Genomic DNA, 22,662 nt, shown 5'->3' on the forward strand with positions numbered 1-22,662 from the left:
AAACAATTTTAAATCAGATGAACAATTAACCAAGCAGGATGAGAAAATAAATCTATCAATCCTAACTGTGATTAAAGCATTAATAAAAACAAGCAGATCAGATCTAATCAAGACTTTAACAGATCAGAATTATTAAACTAGCAAGATGAGAATAATAAATCTAGCAACTTAACGGTCAAACAATTCTAGCAACATAGCATCAGATTCAATCATATCCCGACTATGTTTTTGTTTGGATTTCCTCTTTCATTTGGTTATCATCTACCTTCATCTATTATAAGGAAATCAATCTTTGCTTTTATGTTATAAACAAAGTCTTCCAAGGGGGTGAAGAATGGAGTTTTGCAAGATGTTTGGATGATTTACTTCAGTTTTAGATGAGCTGAAGCTTGCTAGTGATTGCAAGTGTTTCGACAAGAGCTGCATGTGAATCGTTTCAAGCTTTTGGTGAGTATACACATCCGGCGATAAGAAAGACAGCGGCGACATAGAGAGAAGCGTTCAATCAAATTATGTTAAAGTGATCCGGCTATGAAACTAGTACAAATCATGGATTTTCCGGTTGAGCGTCAAAATTAGCCAACTATTGCAGCAACGCGTGTGGAGGCGCGTAATCTAAGCTGATAATGAAGCGTGTGATGATGCGTGTTGGAGCCGCTTTGCATGTTTGATGTGTGCCATGCTTACGTGCTTCTCGAATTTTAGGGTTAAGTCAATATAATGGACTTTACCTTTTGGATTTAATTTTATCTCGAGATTGCAAATTATGGGTAATAATCCATATTAGTTCTTCGCTTGTACTAAGCCTATTGGAACCAATATCAATATAAAATATGTTGACAAAAGAAATCTGTTTTATTCTGGCAAAATTTCAAAAAGAAAAACAGTATAAAACAATAAGACATGATTATAAAAGATAGGTCCCAATGCAACTAAATGAACAGAAACTTCTTGAAAATCTTTATGTGTCTTCTTCATGCAATGGTGTTTCTAATTTCTCTATCAATCCCTTTGAAAACCAACGTTGTGGAGATGGATATGCTGTTATGAACCAGATTATTTATCTGTTTCCATAGATGAAAAACTGTAGCTGTCCCTGCCAATTTACAAAGATGGTTTAACTGTTTTGTAGTTGGTGCTCGGATTCAAGAAAGAAGTTTTGACCAGTTGGTGAAAAGCTGAGAAAGAAGTTTACATCTGAACATAACTTCACGTCTAAAGGGATCATAAAGGAGAAACTTGCATTCCCTAGTCTACAAGACTGGTTTTAGTTATCAATCTATCATAGTTAGCCACCCACATGGTGAAAGAATGTTTGGGCCCAATCCCTTGAACCAAATAATGTCATGCCACTGCTTCTCATTTTGTCTTGGCCTAAGATCATCCCACATTAAGTACGACCTATATTCACGCATCATAACATCTCCAACAATTTATTCATAAGAATTTATAGTCAGTAAAGGAAGAGGTAGAGATATGGTAGTGATAAAAGAGTGAAGCTGAACTTCTTCATGCGATCTAAGGTGAGGTTACAACCGTTTATCATCAATCACACCATCATCAACAACAGAAATCCATGATAGCCTAAGCTGACGAGGTCCCGAGTCTCTTATGACATTGATAAACTGTCCAAGAGGTGTCCATTAATCAAATCGGAAGCTTGTGTTTAGTCCATTACCAATCAAAAAAATACAAAATAGGAGAGAAAGAGGACGAACTTTAGAATTCTCTTCCGTACCCAAGAGTATTGATAACCTTGCTGAATGTTAGAGACATTTGTTTTTCAAGTGATATTTGCGGTATCACTTATCCCAAAGAGAATTATTTTTTTTGACAGAAGGATCCAGATAAACCGTAGACAAAGGACATGATTCCAAACCGTGAAGCTCCTCAGTCCAAGACCACCCTCTTCTTTGGGGAGACAAACCAGATTCCAAGCCACTTTTGTAATACCATTTTTATCAATGTTACAAAACCATAAAAATCTTGAACAAAGACCTTCAATCTTTTTGATACATTCTTTGGGCTGAAAAAGGTCGAAACCCATTAGTTAACCAAATCAAATACTACCGTTTTAAATAGATGAAGCCTACCAGAGAATGATAGAGTTTTCAGAGATCATCTTTGCATTCTCTGACTGATTTTGGTACATATTCTGAGATTTTTAATTTTTTTGCTCATAAGCAGGAGTCCCAAAAAACGGATGGGTAGCGTACCAATTGGGAATCCATATCTAGAGATAGCAGTGGATTCGAGATGGTTCAAACATGTAGTGAAAATCTCAGTTTTATTAGCATTCATATCCATACCCGACCATGAGGCAAAATCATCTAGACATTCAGCAATGCCATGATGGTTGTTACTTGTCCCGTCGAAGGAAATCATAACATCATCAGCAAACATAAGATGGAAAAGTCTAATTTGTTCTGTGCGAGGATGAAAACAAATGTCTCCGGACATGTACCTTGATGTCAACAAGCGAGTAAAACCCTACATTGCCAACACTGATAGGTAGGGTGAGAGAGGATCACTTTGGGAAATTCCTCAAGCACTCTTGAAAATTCCGGTAGATTCGCCATTTGTAGATGAAAAAATGCAGTGGATAAGGACTCAGATATAAGATTTATAAAGTTGTCTGAAACAAGAAAAGATTTGAAAGTATTAAATATGAAGTTTCAGCGAACTAAATCAAATGCCTTCCTAAGATCCACCTTTAGCATACAACAAGGAGTGTTAACCGCAAAGTTATAACCATTAATAACGTTTGTGGCAAGGAGAAGATTCTCCGCTGCGAGAACCTGCCCAATATAGAAAAGCTGACTGTGTTTGGGAAATCACTAGAGGCAGAATCGTCTTTATCGTACAAACAAATAGCTTTGAGATTATTTTGTATGTAGTATTGAGACAAGATATGGATTGAAAGTTCTTATCCAGTTAATTAATTAATTTAGTTAAATATATAATAAATGAGCATTTTTCACCATATCTTTACTATATATATGATCATGAGAAGTGTACATGAAAGCAATAATCAGTAAGCTAAAAGAATAAGAAAAAATGACGTATAAAAAAATAAATTTTATTTTTGGTTTTGGTAAAGCATCGATCAACATAGATACCCCCCTTGTTGAGTTATATAGGAATAAAAGCCACATGATACTGCTATATGGTTATTTAGAAACGATCAATGATTCTCCATGGCAGCATCGGAGAGTTGAGCATAGATATTTATTTGGCTATAAAATGGGGTAAAGTCGAACTCGGCAGTTTGGAGATTGTATTTACACATCAGAGGAAAGCCAAGCACATGCTTTATAGATTGTCCAGCTTTGTCGTAGTCACCTGTCTTCAGACCCTTTTTGGCATCCGACAGTGCTTTTCTCATTGCCTCCGACAAGTCCTTTTTGCAACCCTCCAGAGCTATCTTGATTGCATCACCATCTTTTTCTTTCTCTAACAGCAGTTTCGTAATGTTTCTGCACTCATATAATATTTAACAAAACAGAGAGGTTACACAAAGGAAATAAAATGTTCAAAAAAGGACAAAGGAAATACATACACTATATGAAGAAATTTATTCGATGAATATATTATAAACATGTATGATCGTAACACGGTAACAGAGAAGTGAAAACTTGCTTGGTAAGCACATTGAGGTTAGAGTCGAGACACTTTATGACGATGCTGGCGATGCCAACAGGGTCTGCATGGACTGACTCTCGGTAGGATTCGAGGCATTGCATGCATATGGTCGGGACTCTTGCGTTGTGGCATTCCCTTATCATTAGGCCCTTGTCTGCGTAACTCGAGATTTGGCCAGAGAGCACCACAACTAATGTTACCAGAAGAAACTTGATCATCTTCATCATCATCATAGCTAAATTAGTAGGTAATCTTTTGATTATTATATTTCCTTGTGTTTGATTGTGTGAGTGAAATGTTTATTTAAATAAAAGCATCATTGGTGATAAATCCAAAAAGGTATCTCATAAATAATTTTAATATTATTTAGATATGTATTAAATTTTTAATGATAAAAAATAAAACAATTACAATGTCCCAAGACATTAATGAGTATCTTCTCATATTGAAAGAGTCTCTTTAAGAAGAATTCCATGTTGAAAGAGTCTTTTAAGAAGAAAAGTTTTTTGTTTTCTCTTTTGAACAAACCAAACTTTCATTACTACTTAAAGAGCCCAACGTTTAGGGAACATACAACGCTGATTTAGCAATAGCATCAGCTTCCGAATTCTCTAGTCTAAGAACATAATTAAAAGATATAGAGACAAAGGATCTACAGAGGACAGAGATGTCGTGAAGAATGCCTTGGATGTCGATATGCTTGTCCTTTGAAGACAGAGCAGAGATGAGCGATTTCGAGTCAGACCAGAAGGTGACCGAGGTGAGCCCTGAAGATACTGCATCCAGAAGAACAGCTTTAACCGCAAGAGCTTCTGCGATGAGAGCAGATCCAGAAGTTAGGTCCTTGAAGATCCACCCGAAACCTCCCATACAAGTCGCCGAAATCCATTCTGCATCAACAAAACATTGTGTCTCTTTGAGCAGAGGAGTGGAGAGGGACAACTTGCTTACAATAGGTTGAGTGATTGGTGCGGTGTTGTGGTGTTGTGCTGATTGCCAGGCTCTGGCTTCCTTGACCTCTAAGGTAACTATTTCCAGTTCCGACAGCCACGTTTCCTCAAAGGCAAGTTTGTTTCTTGCAGACCACAGATACCACAGAATCCACGAAAACAGAGCAGCTTCATTTAATCCCGTAGGAGGTAGAGAAACCATTCGCAGGTTCTGTTGGAACAGCCCGTCAATTGAATTGATCGTCGCTGAATTTGGAATATGGAGGGCTGGAACCTATTTTGTCGCAAACGATCAGTGAAGGAAGAGATGAAGTTCAGTCTCTGGTTGTCCACATCGTTTGCAGGAGAAGACTCCGGTCATCCCCCGAGCTTCTAAGTTTGAGCCCACTGGAATAGCTCTGTTTTTAATTTTCCAGAGGAGGTGCTTTAGTTTTGGAGATATTTTTATGCTCCACACACAAGCTTTCCAGTTGAAATTCTGTTCAAGTGGCTCCAAGTTGACTTTAATGATGGCATAACCTGACTTCGACGTATAGATTCCGTTCTTTGAATGAAGCCACACTAGCGCATCTTCCATTTTTCTCTCTCTCTCTCTCTCTCTCTCTCTCTCTCTCTCTCTCTCTCTCTCTCTCTCTCTCTCTCTCTCTCTCTCTCTCTCTCTCTCCTTTTTTACAAATATTTTATTTTTATTTTCACTACAAGAAAACATAATCTTAACGAGGGCGGTTTTCCTCGTTATTTCGTCGTAAAAGAGGCTTTACGACGAATTAGCGAGGAAACGCGTTTGCTCGTTACACGTCCGTCGTAACACATATTTCCTCGCTAATTCGTCGTAACTTAGCGAGAAATATATTTCGTCGTAAAGACGAAGTAGAACGATTCGTCGTAAAGACGTCGCTACAATTCCTCGTAAGGACGTCGCTACAATTCCTCGTAAATAACTCGAAAACAGTTCCTCGTAATCTACACGTAAATACCTTGAAAGATTTTTCTCGCAAAATACACGTAACAACCACGAAATGATTTCCTCGTAAAATGGTCGTAAACATTTCCTCGTTATTTCCTCGTAAATAATTCCTCGTAAAATACTCGTAAACTGTTTCTCGTCATTTCCTCGTAAGATTTCCACGTAAAGAGGTCGTACTTTAGCTACGAATTTACTTCGTTTTTATTATTTTACAGAATTTTAAAATATAATTAAAAAATAATTAAAATTATTTAATTTAATAATAAATTAAAATTCAAAATAAAAATAAATTCATATGAAAATATTTTATAAATAAATAAGTTTTGAATTTATATAATACAACAACAAAAAAAAAACTAAGGGTCGTTCATCGCCCGGTAGAATTCATCACTCCTCCTCGTAACATCCGCCTCGTTATGTACGTCGTCGGATGACTCGCCATGAATGGGATGTTGTTGTCGCATGTTCCTCAACATGGACTCCCATTTCGGATTTGTGGCCGCAATAACGTCCAAGAAGCCCTCGACTCCACCCATACGAGATTTTGTCGCGGTCAACTCGTTACGCAGCTGAGCGGACTCTCTACGCAGCTCCGTGACTTCATCATCCCGTCGCTGACCATAAGACGATGTCGCTCTCGGAACATCGTTGTCGGAACCAATACCCAACGTCCGTCCCTTTTTTTTAGGGACAACCTTAAAAACAAAAAATAAATATTGTAAGTAAATATTTAAAGTTAAATTAAATGAATAATTAAAAATTAATTTTTTTGAAAATTTACCTCCTCGTAAATCTTATCCACTTCAAGTGTGGATAAGGTGACGGGTAATCCGTCGGTAGACTGCTGGGTCAGCTGAGTCTGGCGGTCTTCAACCCGAGCAACTACGTCGTTGTAGATTTGCTCGGACTTGCCATCTACAAATACGCCCGCCTTGTTCTTGTGGGTCCTCTCGTAAAGTTCCATAAGAGACGGGAGATGTCCCGTCTCTTTGGCCTAAAAAACAGTTAAGAAAGTTAGAATAAATTAATATAATTATTAAAAAAATTATTTAATAAAATATTTAATTACCATTTCCAAACGGACACCGGCGTGGGGTTTTTGGCCCGTAGTGTGAAGCATCGGCCCGTTCCCGTGCTCATCGACCGTGTTACGGGAGTTAGAGCAAGCCTGAGCGATTCTAATCGAATCAGGAAGGTGCCAATAACGGATGAGGCCATCCCACACGTCCGTGGTGAGCTCAGCGGGTTTGCCACGCTCATACCCCTTCACGATCCAGTCACCCTTCTAGTTGGAGACCGTGTCTAACAAGCGAACTTTCGCTTTCGCGTTAAACTTCTTCCTCACCCTCTCAGTGATCCCCAAAGCCCAATTATATTTTTGCTGTTGGAAAAAATAAATTAACAATTAATTTTTTAGAAAGTATATATATAAATCATGAAAAAATTAAAATATATATAATTAATTAATAGAAACTTACAGCGTAAATTTTGAACCACGTCTTTCTGACGTAGTGAGGCGTCTTACTCCAGTTTGGATGTGCCATGGAGAAGTAACCCTTGATCGTGTCGATTACGTCCGATGCAAGACATCCGTCAACCCCCCACCTGGAAAATACAAATTTAAAATATAAATTATTTTTTAATGTTATTTTTTAACGAGGATTGTTTTTCCTCGTTAATTTTCGTCGTTAAGCATGTGTTTTCTTGTAGTGTTTAATGATTATATTATATAAAAATAAATAGAAGATTGTTTTAAATAATAATATATTTAATATTAATTAGTCATATGATTTTGAACATAAACATATGATCGATTCAATTATTTTTAGGTACATTTGTATGAATCTATTCTTCCAAATTGAACCACAATTGTTTCTTGATTCTAAATAGACTAACATCAGATTAGTTTTGTTAGTCGCATATAGCCTAATTTGTCATTTTAAGTTTGTATATTTATTTTGTAATTTTTTATAATTTGATATACACTATTTTAGATAACAAATAGGAAAAAATAAACTAAAAATTCTCTGTTAAAAATACATACATGAACATAACTAACAATCTTTTGAAATAACATTCACATATATGAATATCAAGAAAAATATTCTAATTTTGTTAAAGAGATAATATCAAAAGATATTATCAAATGATATGATTATCCACTTGCTATTTAGGATAAATATTATCCTTTCTTATTTTGTCTTTTTCTTAGAAGTCGGTATAAGTGACCGACTCTTTTGCACTATAAATAGTATGTGTCTCATGTATTTGAATGTACAACAACAACACATCTGAACAAAGAGAAAAAGCTGTCACCTCTCTCTCCCACTTTTGTCCACTTTAGTCTCAAATCTCTCTCTTCCTCCTTCCTTTTAAGCCAATACTCTTTCTCTTTTGTCAACATCACCCTTACACAAATATATTGAATAATAAATATAAAGTAAACCTCAGCTTTTATTATACAACACGTTATCAGTACGAAGCTCTGACCAACTGAGGTTTATCAATCCGAAAATTCTTAAACCAGTCGAGGTATTGTTTAAATTTATGTATTTCAATATATTTAATTTATTTAAATTTTATTATTATTTCGGAGTGAGAGGCTGGACCTTCTCCGTTTATTTTTCGGGATGATAGGCGCTGCCTTCCCCGACTGATCGTTATGGTAGGCTATGCCTTCACGATCAGAGAAACACGTGGTAGGCTTTGCCTCCGTGAATAAAAATAAAAGGCCAAAAATGGTAGACTAAGTCTCCTCGGACCTTGAAATAAGTAAAAGTCAAAATGGTAGACCATGTCTCCTCGGACTATGAAAAAATGATCAATATGGTAGTTTATGACTCCTCGGATCATGTGGTAGGCTGAGCCTCTCGATTTTGTTTATGCAATTTAAATTTCTGCAATTTAAATTTCTGCAATTTAAGTTTATGCTTTTATTTTATGCCTTTAATTTTTGCATTTAAATTTTGAATTTAAATTCCCGTCTTTACTATATTGATAACATTATTCTATGAATACATTTATCATGTCGAATTTGACAAAGCTCAAAATTAATGCCCTGGATACTACGGGAAATAATTATATGACCTGGGCAGTGGGTGCAAAAATGCACCTGAGAGGAAATTGGCTTTTGGAAACCATCGATAGTTCGAAAACGGTGTCGGATGAGAAAAAGGCAAAAGCCATGATATTTTTACGACACCACATCCATGATGGTTTAAAGGATGAATATATTACGAAAGAGGATCCTTGTGACCTCTGGAAATCTTTAAAAGAGAGGTTCGATCACCAGAAATATGTGATCTTACCGAAAGCTAAACACGAGTGGATCCACCTCCGGTTCCAGGATTACAAAAGTGTTAGTGAGTTTAATTCCGCGATGTTCGGAATTACTTCGAGGATGATCTTATGTGGAGAGAAAATAAGTGATTATGATATGATCGAGAAAACTCTCTCCACGTTCCATCCTGAAAATATAATCTTGCAGAAACAGTACCGGGTGAATGGAAATACCCGTTACTCGGAGTTGATGCAAGTCCTCCTTGTAGCGGAGCAGAATAATCAACTCGTGACTTTAAACCTTCAAGCTCGTCCCACTGGATCTGCTCCATTCCCTGAAGCGAATGTTGCATCATCCAGTTATGATAATAGAAGAGGACGAGGTCGTGGACGTGGTGGAAACCGTTATCATGGTCGTGGAAGAGGACGAGGAAGAAGATTTCGTCCCTATGATGAAAGAAATAATAAAGACTTCCACGAAAATGAAAGGAATGAAAAGGGTCAGGATGATAAAAGGCAAACGGGAAAGGTTTGCTACATATGCGGCATGAAAGGTCATTGGGTACGTAACTGTCGTACGCCAAAACATTTAGCCGATCTGTATAGAGAATCCCAAAAGGGAAAAGAGAAAGGAAGAGGTGAAACAAACTTCATCTCTGATGAACCTGGGCCATCCTTTCATGGTTTGAACGATGATACTCATCTCGACGTATCAGATTTTCTGGTTGAGCCAGAGAGTATCGATGAGTGATGTAGATCGATGTGATATAAATAGACTGTATTATAGTATCTATATCTTTTGTTGTAAGATATATGTTATGTTTCATGTTTAATGTTTAATAATATATGTTTTATATTCAGAAAATGCAAACTTTGAGACTATGGATGGAGATTTGTGTTTGGCAGATAGTGCGTCAACGCACACGATAATTAAAGATAAGAAATATTTCTCCAGTCTCAAAATAAGAGATTACGCTGGAAGCGTAAGTACAATATCTGGTAATGCAAAGATTATTATGGGCTCTGGAAGAGCGAAATTTTCAATGCCAGGGGGAACAATATTTGAAATAAGTAATGCATTGTATTCCCCCGAGTCTCATAGAAACTTGTTAAGTTTTAAGGATATGAGTAAAAATGGCACTGAATTTCTTTGCATTAAGTCCGAGAGGAAACATATATTGGAAGAGTTAAGAATGTTATCCTCTTGACTATATTGTACGAAAATAACCATGACTGAGTCCTATGCCGTGGTAAACATGAAGTTTACTGATACATTTAAAATTTGGCATGAGAGGCTAGGACATCCTGGTTCAGTCATGATGAGAAAGATAGTGCAAAATTCGAATGGCCATCCGTTGAAAACCGGAAATTTTTTGCAAACGGGCGAATTTACATGCAATGCCTGTTCTCAAGGGAAACTTATAACTCGGCCATCACCAGCAAAAGTAGGCAATGAATCACCAATGTTTTTAGAAAGGATACATGGTGATATATGTGGGCCGATCCACCCACCGTGCGGGCCGTTTAAGTATTTCATGGTATTGATTGACGCATCTAGTAGATGGTCAAGTGTGTCTCTTTTGACGACACGAAATACGGCTTTCGTAAAGTTCATTGCCCAGATAATAAAGCTGAGAACGCAGTTCTCAGAGTATGCCATTATGAAAGTAAGGCTTGATAATGCTGGTGAATTTACATTGCAAGCCTTTGATGATTATTGTATGTCAATGGAGATTGATGTGGAGCATCCAGTTCCCCATGTACATACACAAAATGGCATGGCCGAGTCATTGATACAACGGTTGCAGTTGATTGCAAGACCGTTAGTCTTGAGAACGAAGCTCCCAATTTCTGTACGGGGTCATGCTATATTGCATGCAGCTACTCTGGTTCGGTTAAGACCGAGTGCATATCATAAGTACTCCCCATTACAATTGGGATCTAGGCAAGAGCCATATGTATCCCATCTCCGTGTCTTTGGGTGTGCAGTCTATGTTCCGATAGCACCACCACAAAGAACGAAAATGGGCCCACAAAGGAGATTGAGAATATATGTGGGTTATACGTCACCAAGTATAATAAGATATCTGGAACCAGTAACTGGTGATATGTTTACGGCACGATTTGCCGATTGCCATTTTAATGAGAATGAATTTCCAGCGTTAGGGGGTGGAAATAATAGAATTCCTAAAGAGATTACTTGGTGTACACCGTCGTTGTTACACCTTGATCCCCCTACGAATCAAAGAGAGCTGAAACTTCAGAAAATTGTGCATTTGCATAATTTGGCAAACCAGTTACCAGATGCGTTCACAGATACGAGAAGGGTGACGAAGTCATGTATACCAGCTGAAAATGTTCCATCAAGAGTTGATGTTCCTAAAGAAAAAAACTGATGGAAATAAAATGAATGAACCTAGGGTTCAGTTAAAGAGGGGGAGGCCAGCGGGTTCTAAAAATAATAATCCCCGAAAGAAAAAGAAATTGGATGAGCAAAATAGTAAGGTTCTAGAAGAACTTGATATTGAAAGATGCCTGAAAGAAGACATAAATAGAAAGGTTTTAGAAGAACCTGTTAATGAAAAATGTCTCAAAGAAGGCATAGATAAAAATGATCCAGATGACGAGAAGGGAACATAAAAATATGAGATTTCCATCAACTACGCCCGAGATGAAAAATTATGGATCAGAAATAAGATAAAAGATGTTGATGGAATGTTCTCCTTTTCTGTGTCCAAAGAGATCGATCATGAAAATGATGATCCCGATCCAAGGTCCATTTTGGAATGTCAGAAAAGACATGATTGGGAGGAGTGGAAGAAGGCCATTCAAATTGAATTACTCTCCCTAAATAAAAGAAATTTCTTTGGACCTATAGTCATAACGCCTGAGAACGTAAATTCTGTTGGGTATAAGTGGGTATTCGTGAGAAAAGTAAATGAGAAAAATGAAGTAACACGATATAAAGCCCAATTAGTTGCCCAAGGTTTTTCTCAGAGACCGGGAATTGATTTTGAGGAAACGTATTCCCCGGTAATGGATGCAATTACGTTTAGATTTTTGATGAGCCTAACGGCATCTAAAAATCTTGAAATGCATCTTATGGACGTTGTGACTGCATATTTGTATGGATCGTTGGATAACGATATATATATATGAAACTCCCTGAGGGATTGAAAATGCCAGGGGTATTGAAAGAAAAATCCAGGGAGATTTGTTCGGTGAAGTTACAACGATCACTTTACGGATTAAAGCAATCCGGATGCATGTGGTACAATCGCTAAAGTGAATATCTTTTGAGTAAAGGATATGTGAATAATGCGATATGTCCATGCGTTTTTATAAAGAAATCGTCATCTGGCTTTGTGATCATTGCTGTATATGTAGATGACCTGAACATAATTGGAACTCAAAAGGAGGTTGATGATGCTCGAACTCATATGAAAGAGGAGTTCGAAATGAAAGATCTCGGCAAGACAAATTTTTGTCTTGGTCTCCAGATAGAGCATCTCCGAGAAGAGATATTTGTGCATCAATCAAACTATACGAAAAGGATATTGAAACGATTTCGTATGGACAAAGCGACTCCTTTGAGTACTCCAATGATTGGTAGATCTCTCAATGTTGAGAGTGATCCTTTTAGGCCATGTTGGGTATAAGTGGGTATTCGTGAGAAAAGTAAATGAGAAAAATGAAGTAACACGTTATAAAGCCCAATTAGTTGCTCAAGGTTTTTCCCAAAGACCAGGAATTTATTTTGAGGAAACGTATTCCCCGGTAATGGATGCAATTACGTTTAGATTTTTGATGAGCCTAACGGCATCTAAAAATCTTGAAATGCATCTTATGGACGTTGTGACTGCATATTTGTATGGATTGTTGGATAACGATATATATATGAAACTCCCTGAGGGATTGAAAATGCCAGGGGTATTGAAAGAAAAATACAGGGAGATTTGTTCGGTCAAGTTACAGCGATCACTTTACGGATTAAAGCAATTCGGACGCATGTGGTACAATCGCTTAAGTGAATATCTTTTGAGTAAAGGATATGTGAATAATGTGATATGTCCATGCGTTTTTATAAAGAAATCGTCATCTGGCTTTGTGATCATTTCTGTATATGTAGATGACCTGAACATAATTGGAACTCAAAAGGAGGTTAATGATGCTCGACCTCATATGAAAGAGGAGTTCGAAATGAAAGATCTCGGCAAGACAAAGTTTTTTCTTTGGCTCCAGATAGAGCATCTCCGAGAAGGGATATTTGTGCATCAATCAAACTATACGAAAAGGATATTGAAACGCTTTCGTATGGACAAAGTGACTCCTTTGAGTACTCCAATGATTGGTAGATCTCTCAATGTTGAGAGTGATCCTTTTAGGCCCTGCGAATATAGCGAGAAGATATTAGGTCCAGAAGTACCTTATATGAGTGCTATCGGTGGGCTGTTATATCTTGCAAACTGTACCAGGCCAGATATTGCCTTTGCTACTAACCTCCTGGCAAGATATAGTTATGCTCCTACTCGCAGGCACTGGGACGGAATAAAGCATGTATTCCGTTACCTCCAAGGTACAATTGATTTAGGGTTAATGTATTTTAGAAAACCCGAGTTTGGTATAGTTGGTTTTGCAGATGCAGGATACTTATTAGATCCTCATAAGGCTCGATCGCAAACCGGCTACGTTTTTACAATTGGTGGAACCGCGATCTCTTGGCGGTCCCAGAAACAAACTCTGGTTACGACTTCTTCAAATCATGCTGAAATTATTGCGCTTCACGAAGCATGTCGAGAATGTGTATGGCTTCGGTCAATGAGTCACCACATACAAGAATCAAGCGAAATAGTTAACAAGAAAGAGCCGACAAAAATATTTGAAGATAATTCGGCTTGTGTTGCTCAACTCAAGGAAGGCTACATTAAGAGTGACAGAACAAAGCACGTCCCTCCAAGATTTTTCTCATACATACGAGAATTTGAGAAAAATAAAGAAGTGGACATTGAGTATGTACAGTCATGCGAAAATCCGGCTGACTTGTTCACCAAAGCTCTTCCGACTACAACATTCCGAAAACACGTCTACGGTATCAGAATGCGGCATTTGCGTGACCTGTGAAGAAAAAGCTGTGTCCATTATTCTCAGGGAGAGATTACGGCGGTGTACTCTTTTTCCCTTGTCATGGTTTTTGTCCCAATGGATTTTTCCATGACTAAGTTTTTAACGAGGCACTACGTAATACAAGATGGATAATCAAGGGGGAGTGTTAAAGAGATAATATCAAAAAATATTATCAAATGATATGATTATCCACTTGCTATTTAGGATAAATATTATCCTTTCTTATTTTGTATTTTTCTTAGAAGTCGGTGTAAGTGACCGACTCTTTTGCACTATAAATAGTATGTGTCTCATGTATTTGAATGTACAACAACAACACATCTGAACAAAGAGAAAAAGCTGTCACCTCTCTCTCCCACTTTTGTCCACTTTAGTCTCAAATCTCTCTCTCCCTCGTTCCTTTTACTTCTTATACCAAACCCAAAAGCCAATACTTTTTCTCTCCTGTCAACATCACCCTTACACAAATATATTGAATAATAAATATAAACTAAACCTTAGCTTTTATTATACAATTTTTTTTTAATATTTCATTTTAATTGGTCATAAATATGGACTTGTTTTGTAATTTATATGTATAAAATATGTATAAAATAATAAAAAATTTATTTTAAATAATAATGTATTGCCGTTTTAGGCAATTCTTTGATTTTCAGTATAAAAATTTGGATCGTTTTAATTATTTATTTTTGGATATAATGAGTTACAAAATTTCTCTTAATGAACCACAACTATTTTTGTTCAAGTTATGTGAAACTGTAGTATTATTGTTTATTTTCATTGAGCTGCTACATTCATTCCAAATGAACACTAACTATTTAACAAATATATTTTATTAAACTAATTTAGTAAACAACATATATCTACACATTTTCGCTGCAGAGATTGCTAGGACCAGCCGTTCTCTTTGTCTTTGTTTTGATTTACCTCGTGTGTGTTTTCATGAGGTTTTGAGTTTGGTTCGTATCTATGGTGTGGCTGTTATGGATCTGGCGTGTTATTCAGTCGTTGATGGCTGTCAAGGATGTGGTGGTGTGTCATCTTTTTCGCTTTGTACTAGCATCGATTGGGGGTCATCCGTTCAGGCTTTCTCTTCGCTTTGACTCCTTCATGTCTCGATCTGCGGTTTCTTGTGTGTCTTCCTACGGTGTCACTTTGACGAAGCTAGTCTTCGTGGATTTGCTCTATCCGGGTTGTATTTTTCCCTTTTTCATTTGTCTCGGCCTCTTGTTGCTTTCGTTTTTTGGGGAGATTGTTTGGTGGTCGGTCTCTTTGAGTTGTTTTGCCTCCTCCAAAGTTTAGGTTGTCGGATAAAGTGTTTCTAGTCATGTTATTGGAGACCGACGTTTCTGCGAAGAGTTCTTTTAGTATCATTGATCTGAATGGGTAGGGATTCATCACTTGGAGTTGGACTTTGGATCATGCTGCGCTCTTCTCAAGCTACTACTGTAGATAAAAGCAGAGTTTCAATTCTCAGGGTTCTAATTCATAGATTTTCATTCATCCCTTAAGTTTAGATTAAGGTTTTGGTCTTCAGCATTCATGAGAAATCGATTTGTAGGAGGAGGCGCTTCACGGCTTCTGGGTTTAAAGAGTGATCATTGAATATCATCTGCCACTATGTGGGAAGCTCTTCCCGAGTCTCTGGTTTTCCAAGCTTTCACTTGGTATTCAAGAATCTTGCGATTGATGAACAATTTTGATCTATGTTAAGTGTTTTTAGTTTCCAGTGAGGTCAATATAATCACTACTGGAACTGCTACTATCAGAGATTGCTATTATCAATCTTATCTAGCAAGTGGTGGTACTCTGTGGCTTTCGTCATCTCTCAGGTCACAAGCTATGAGAAATTCCCAGGCTTAATATACATCTCCCATGCAGGCTCATGGTGTAAGGAGGTTAGGGCAGACCCTTCTTTTTATCCTCATGATTTTTCTTTTAACATAAGGCATCTACTGATGTTTTTTATCGTTATGTACTCTACTCTGTTTTGAACTTGTTTGTTTTTCCATCACAAGTCGGTTGACTTGAACACTTTAATAAAATTACTCAGCGACAAAAAAAAAAAACATATATCAAATTATTGTATTGTATAAGCAAATATAATTGATCATGCATGAATATATATATATAACTGCATAATAATGTTTCTATAATATTTTTATCATTTTATATATTTTGTATTTTATCACTATAAGTATGAAAATATCTTTTTAAAAAAAATTAAATATGATAATTATGATTAATTTAAGCATCCCTATTTTGGACTGTAATATTTTATAATTTAACCACAATTTTTATTCTAACTATGCTATAGTAAAACTCTTATAGTTTAAATTGTTTAATCGATTTTAAGTTAATCTTAATGTAAATCATTTTTAGAAAATATGTTATCATTACCATTGGTTTGTGTTAAGCAAACATAAAAGATCACGCCTATATATATATATATATATATATATGTGGACAAAATAGCTAAATAATAATAATTCTTTGCTATTTTCTCATTTATTTATAAATTTTAGCATTTTATCATATTTATATATGGAAAATAAATAAAAATTGTTTTTAGTAATATGTAGTTATGAATAATTGATTACCCATATTCTTTTTTTTTTGTCAACAATCCATTTTACTAGACCAAGTTTTGATCAGATGAGCCCATTCTCCTAAGAGCATCTTCGCCTGTCCGTGTCTGGTCTACAAGGGAGAAAACGTAGCCTCTAGTCCTTGCCTCCTTCGCTAGTGAGTCCGCCTGGACATTTGTATTCCGTGGGATGTCGATCAATCTCACTTCTTCGAAGTCCTCCCGCAATCTCTGGAACGCTTCAGTTTCCGATGCGAAAGTTGGCAAATCCATCGGATTCGTAGTCATATCCACTAGATCCGAGCATTCCGTCTCGAAGAGGATTGATCGAATCCTCATGTCCCTCATGCATGATACTGCCCAAAGCAATCCTTTCATCTCAGCATGTAGAGTTGAGAGATTTCTATTGCACGCCTTTAGTCCAAAGAATTCAGTACTCATATGATCCTTAAGACTCCACCCTAGGCCACTAACACTGCCATTACCGATCCATGAAACATCGATTTAGCATGTAGGGATTCGAGATATCCAAGGGGGACCTATCTCGACCTCAGTAGTAGGAGGTTTCTCATGCCTCAAGGGACAGATGTTGGAGAGTATCAGTCGGGGATATGACTTTCCTATTAAAGAGTTTGTCATTATGCGCCTTCCAGATGTACCAGAAGATCCATGGGAAGGTGTTGAATTTTGGTCCCAGTGGAGCCACCTCTTTTCTCTTCCAAAACAAAAAGTTCATGTTTTGTTATATAGATGTACTCGGAAAGTAACCCGGAGGGGACATATAGTCCGATAAAGCCCAAACCTGTAATGATGGGGGCATTTAAAAATAAGATGGTTAATCGACTCCACTGGGTCACCACATTTAGGACAGCTCCTATCGGTGTCCAGGTGTCTATAGGTAATTCTCTCTGCTGTGGCCACACATCCGGAGAGACACTGCCATAAAAAATGTTTCATCTTGCTTGGGGCTTTTAACTTCCATACATGGCTTAGTAAAGCAGTGATACTCGGTTCTATGACCCGATCTTGTGTGTGCTACAGTTTGGTCGATCGAAGTAGTCCATATCCTGATTTAATTGAGTAAACTCCCGATCTGGTGTGATTCCAAACAGATCCATCCAAAGCTAGAGAGCGCGTGGGTTTTAACCCAAATATCAAAGGGATATTCTTTAGGTGAAAAAATTCTCGTAAAAGCTGGAGATCCCACTCTTTTGTATCATTCCTAAAAAATGAATGAAGAAGGAGTTGGGGCAATCTATAGACAATGTGGCCAGCAGGTTTGGGTGGTCTCGCAACTGAGTCGGGGATCCAAGGCTCACTCCAAACTCTGGTATCTCGCCCCATACCAATTGTTTTCCGCAAACCAGATATAAGTAAAGGTTTTGCTGCCATAATACTATGCCATCTAAATGATGGTGAGTACATCCTTGATACCACTCAAATTACCCTAAGGAGTGAATTACTCTCTCAAATAAGAGGTTCAGTTGCAGTACTTAGGGATCAAATCCACAAGGAGCTAGGGAACCTATTAAATCTAGTCAAATTATTAATTCAAAGTGTTTGTTGTTTTATGGTTTAAAAGTAAATAGCAATCCTAATTGAGCAAGTCTATTGCTCGACTAACAAGATGATTCGGGGTGTAACTTATTGGAAGATATTAGATGCATGGTTTCTATTCAGGTGTTGGAGATTATAATCCTATAGATGCCTAACAGTTGCATGCATGATATATTAGAGCTCAACTCCTTAATCACAGTGATCGGCGATGGCAATGTTTCACTAGTTAACTAACAAGATCTTGGATCTCAACTGTCGTCTTTTGATCACAAGAAAGTGTCGATCGATGATCCTATAAGGATATCGATCAATACACCTTTCGCAATGTCGATCGATTATCAGAAGACCATATCGATCGATGCTTCTAGCTAAGCCCTAGGCGCAGGTTGATAATGCTCACTAGTCTCCTAGATCAGCGGTTAGCATCTCTCTAGCAGTCCTAGCATGGCAGATTAGATTCAGGACATGATGGTCAAGGATGCTTGACTCATGCTAATTCCTAGGTTTATGTTCTAGTTAGGAAGGCTAAAACAAGCACTAATGAACAATCAATCAATGAATGTCACAACTTAGCAAATCTATAGTTGGGGCTAATCCTTCTAACCTATTTGAACCCTGAATCTAACAAGTGAACTACTCAGACATAGGTAAGCAATTCATGACACAAAATATAGATAAAAACTGCATAGAATAGAATGGATGAATCAATGGAGTTCCAATTACAAATCTCTCTATGATTTTCTCTCCTAAAACTCTCTGCTGAAAATAAGAATACAATGGTGGCCAAAAGCTCTTCTGCCTCCTAACACTTAGGCAAGTATATAACTATTAGGTTAAAAACTTGTCAGGGGTAATCTTGTAATTTGGTGAAGCCTTGGGTTTAAAGTTGGCTGGAACCAAGTCGCGCATCTCGTGTCTCGACATCGATCGATGGTACAGGATGTACATCGATCGATCTCAATCTTCAATCGTTGAGGCTTCTGTTCTGTATCGATCGACGACACTGGATGTGCGTCGAACGATTGCTTTTTCTTCGTATCGACCTCTAATGGTCAGCTCGGATGAAATCTCTTTTAAGCTTCTAAATGCTCCATAATCATCACTTTACTCCAAGATACTCCTGAACCTGAAAAAATACCTAATAGGATAGAATATATAATATATAGATAGTAAAATACTTTTATACCATGGATGAAAATGGGTCAAATCCATGGTATATCAACTCCCCCAGAATTACCATATTGCTTGTCCTCAAGCAAAACAAACAGGCAGTCTCTCTGAAAGAGGTTTGAAAACAGCAGGGACTTATAGATTTAAAACACAGAAATCATCACCTCTACAATTTCGTAAACCACATCTGAAAAGTCCTAATCACAAAAGCACATTATGCATCATCCTAGCTTAGCAACCAAATTCAACTAGTCTACAACTCAGCAAATTATGTCTGGCATTCCCCTCTACTAACCTCATTTCTTAGAATAAATATAAAAGTGAATGCTTTACCTTGGGAGTATCGATCACAGGATGCAAGGATTTTCAGACAAGTATCTAGAACTGCAGGTAAAAGTTAGTTCCTAAATTCTATCTCTCTAATTTCTCTCTTGAGTCAAAGTCTGCTTATATTGCAAGATCAGTGACCAAGATTGGACATGCTTCCATGAATAAAGACTTAATGGTGGTTGCCACCAAGCCTTGTTCACTTCTTTTTGACCTATATCCAAGAATTCTTTGTGAAGCGATCCTTGAAGATTGCCGCCTCCAAGTCCCGTTTGAATTCTTTTATTGGAATCTTTATGAATCAAGCCTTAATGGTTTTATCTACCAAGTCCTGTACAGATTCCTCCTAACTAAATCCTAAGTCCTAATTAAGTAATAAACTTCGGATTTTTTTTTTTAGATAAAAAACTAACTAACTACTATAGGATCGAAATAGAGAGAAGAAATGTGATAAATGAATCTACACAAGGCGTTACCTTCCAGATTTGTCTGAAGAATCCGATCCCATGTATACCATGCCCCAAGACAAGCGATTATGTCAGGTTTAGTATTGGAGGTCAGCTTTGGTTCCTTCAAACAATCAAGGCAAGTGTGTATAGTTGACATGTTGATCCACTTTAGCATCTTTAGTGCTATCTGCAATCAGTAAATCTACAATGGTGCTAAAGAGTGGTTAGACATTCAAGTATAAATCAATAATAAGATCATAGTCCCTTTCACATAGCTAAGCATAATTTATTAAAAATCTTTTTATAATAATCAGAATAAATTATATCAGTAAACCTCCCCCAGACTTAAATTACACTGTCCCAGTGTAACACAGTCGGAGTTATGGTGGAAACTAAATCATAAGTACTCAATGTAACAAGTTAGGAAGATAAACCTGACCGAAGTGGGAATCGATCGATGTGCATCGGTATGCATCGATCGTCGTATGTGATTGTAGGTCGATCGATGTCGACGTCTCGTCCACAGTCAATATGGTAATCATCTTACTTGGGTCTTGCAATAAATCTGAAAGAATGAAAACGAAAGTAAATACTAGTAATTAAGAAAACCAATTAAAATTACCTAATAGTGGGTTGCCTCCCACTCATCGCTTTGTTATAGTCATTTAGCTTGACTGTGGAGGTGTGTGGCTAGTTGGTGGAAAGACAACTACTTGTTGGGAAACAAGCATCCACCTCATCTCTGCACATTCTGGACCAAGCTGCAATGAAACTTCTTGTGGCCTCATCATTTCTGGTCCATCTCTCATCCATCTTATGTATTGCATTTGAGATGTCCTGTAGCCTTTCTTGGGTGTTTTCAATGCTGAACTGATGCCATCCTATCTTGTCGTAGACGTATGCTGATAGCTCGTTCAGTTCCTCATGCATTGACTCCATTTTGTTTTGTATCACCTGCTCGGCGTCTGGTGTAGAAGTGGTATCGATCAATGCGACCAAGTGTTTATCGGTCGATGCGGGTGCCTTACTGTCGATCGATGCTGATATCTGGTGTTGAGATGCGAATTGCCTCTGAATGGCTTTGACTTCCTTCTGTAACCATTCTGCATGGCTATCCAGTCCACTGAGTCTGACGTCGAATGGAAAGTAGATGTCATCACACCGCTTCTCAAACCGGTCCTCCATGGTGTCTATAGATGTGTAAAGCTTTGATGTGATCTGATCAACTTCTGCTACTGTGTAGGGAAGATGTTCTGTAGGTTTCTTGACGTCGAGCGATGGCCTGCGAAACCTATCGATCGATGTTGAACATTCTTCCTGAAAATCATGTTGATCATTAAGCGTGCCAATGTCCCTCTGGACATTCATCATCTAAGTAGACAAGGTGTCCAAGTATCGCATGATACGTGAGGTGAAATGGTCGTGCATATCCTCGTATGTTTGTAACCTATTTTCCATGGCTGTGAACTTGCTGTCGATCGATGTGTGGTGCAGATATCGATCGATGTGGTTGGTTGTTGGTCCTTCTTGCGAATGGTGTCCAAATCTTGTTGTAGCAGATCAATTCTCGTGCTTAACCAGTCCACGTTGTTGTTGAGAGGGTTGTATACGTCGCTAATCTTCGTGTTGATGTATGCGATCTCCCATTCATCCTTCTTCTCTGCTAAACTATCCGGTCCTGCAGGAATCTGGGATGTCTGTGGCTTGACGTCGATCGATGTTGCTTTGTTATCGATCGATGGTGATGTCGTAGCTTCTTTCTCAAGAATGTGCTGCATACTCTCAATCTATGTCCTCATCTCTGACATCCTTCTGAAAAGCTCATTGTAACCTCTGTCCAAAGGTTGATAAGTGTCATCTACCAATGTCTTGAGTTCATCTCCTAGTTTTTCCTGAGCTCCACAAATACCAGTCACCATCTCATTAATCTCATCCTTGGTGTAGATCTCTGGTGCCAGTTTTGTAAGTGTGAAAGAAGTGGCATGTTCTGGAAGACATATGTGACTCTCCTCAAATAGGGAGGCTCTCTCCAGAATTTTTCTGATGTTGTCCTTGGTAACATGGATCATCTCACCAGCTATGCTCCTTGCATATCCAGACTCATCTCTGAAGACACCATATTCGTCCTTTTGTTCCCATCTGAACTTTCTAGCTCCATAGATTTCATAAGCGCGACGTCCACATTCGTAACGTCTGTCGATCGATGGTGAAGGTGCCCTGTCGAACGATGTAAGAGCATCCTTGTCAATCGATGTTTGGCCTACTGGTTGGCACGATTGGTGTGAACCAATTTATGTTGTGTCGGCCCTTAGACGTTCGTCTGGAACAGCTGAGATGTTGTCTGGAATGTTGCGTTGCTGCATAAACAAGTTGTCTGGTCCATTGGCCAACTGAAGAATATCTGCTATGTCCTCTATGGATACTTGTAAAATTCTCCCATCCATAGCTCTTGCATGGCCATCTGGGTCCCTGAAAATACCAAATTTATTAGGAGTTAGAAAAACGTAATCAATACTCATATTCTTCTTAGTAAATAAAGAAAGTTTAGGTTTAGAATGATAATCGATCGATGTTGATACTGGTGTATCGATCGATGGTAGACGTTTGTCT

The 22,662-nt window shown here is 37.8% G+C and overlaps 2 protein-coding genes across 2 annotated transcripts; one reads left to right on the forward strand and one right to left on the reverse strand.

Moving 5' to 3' along the window:
• Positions 1-1,643: 1,643 nt before the first annotated feature.
• On the reverse strand, positions 1,644-3,879 carry LOC106449131. The gene is given in 3 exon segments (XM_048761723.1): positions 1,644-3,195; positions 3,197-3,451; positions 3,636-3,879. Coding segments are annotated over 3 exon segments (516 nt in total). The 5' UTR covers positions 3,876-3,879; the 3' UTR covers positions 1,644-3,174.
• Positions 3,880-8,665: 4,786 nt separating this feature from the next.
• On the forward strand, positions 8,666-9,589 carry LOC106447850. The gene has a single exon (XM_013889807.1). It carries the CDS (start codon positions 8,666-8,668, stop codon positions 9,587-9,589), a length of 924 nt encoding a protein of 307 aa, XP_013745261.1.
• Positions 9,590-22,662: the final 13,073 nt, after the last annotated feature.

The sequence above is a fragment of the Brassica napus genome, chromosome C6 (assembly GCF_020379485.1).
Source record: "Brassica napus cultivar Da-Ae chromosome C6, Da-Ae, whole genome shotgun sequence".
In the NCBI taxonomy this organism is placed as follows: domain Eukaryota; kingdom Viridiplantae; phylum Streptophyta; class Magnoliopsida; order Brassicales; family Brassicaceae; genus Brassica; species Brassica napus.

What these genes read in the sequence shown, in the direction of transcription:
- LOC106447850 (XM_013889807.1), top strand. Translation starts at nt 8,666, where the DNA reads ATGCACCTGAGAGGAAATTGGCTTTTGGAAACCATCGATAGTTCGAAA.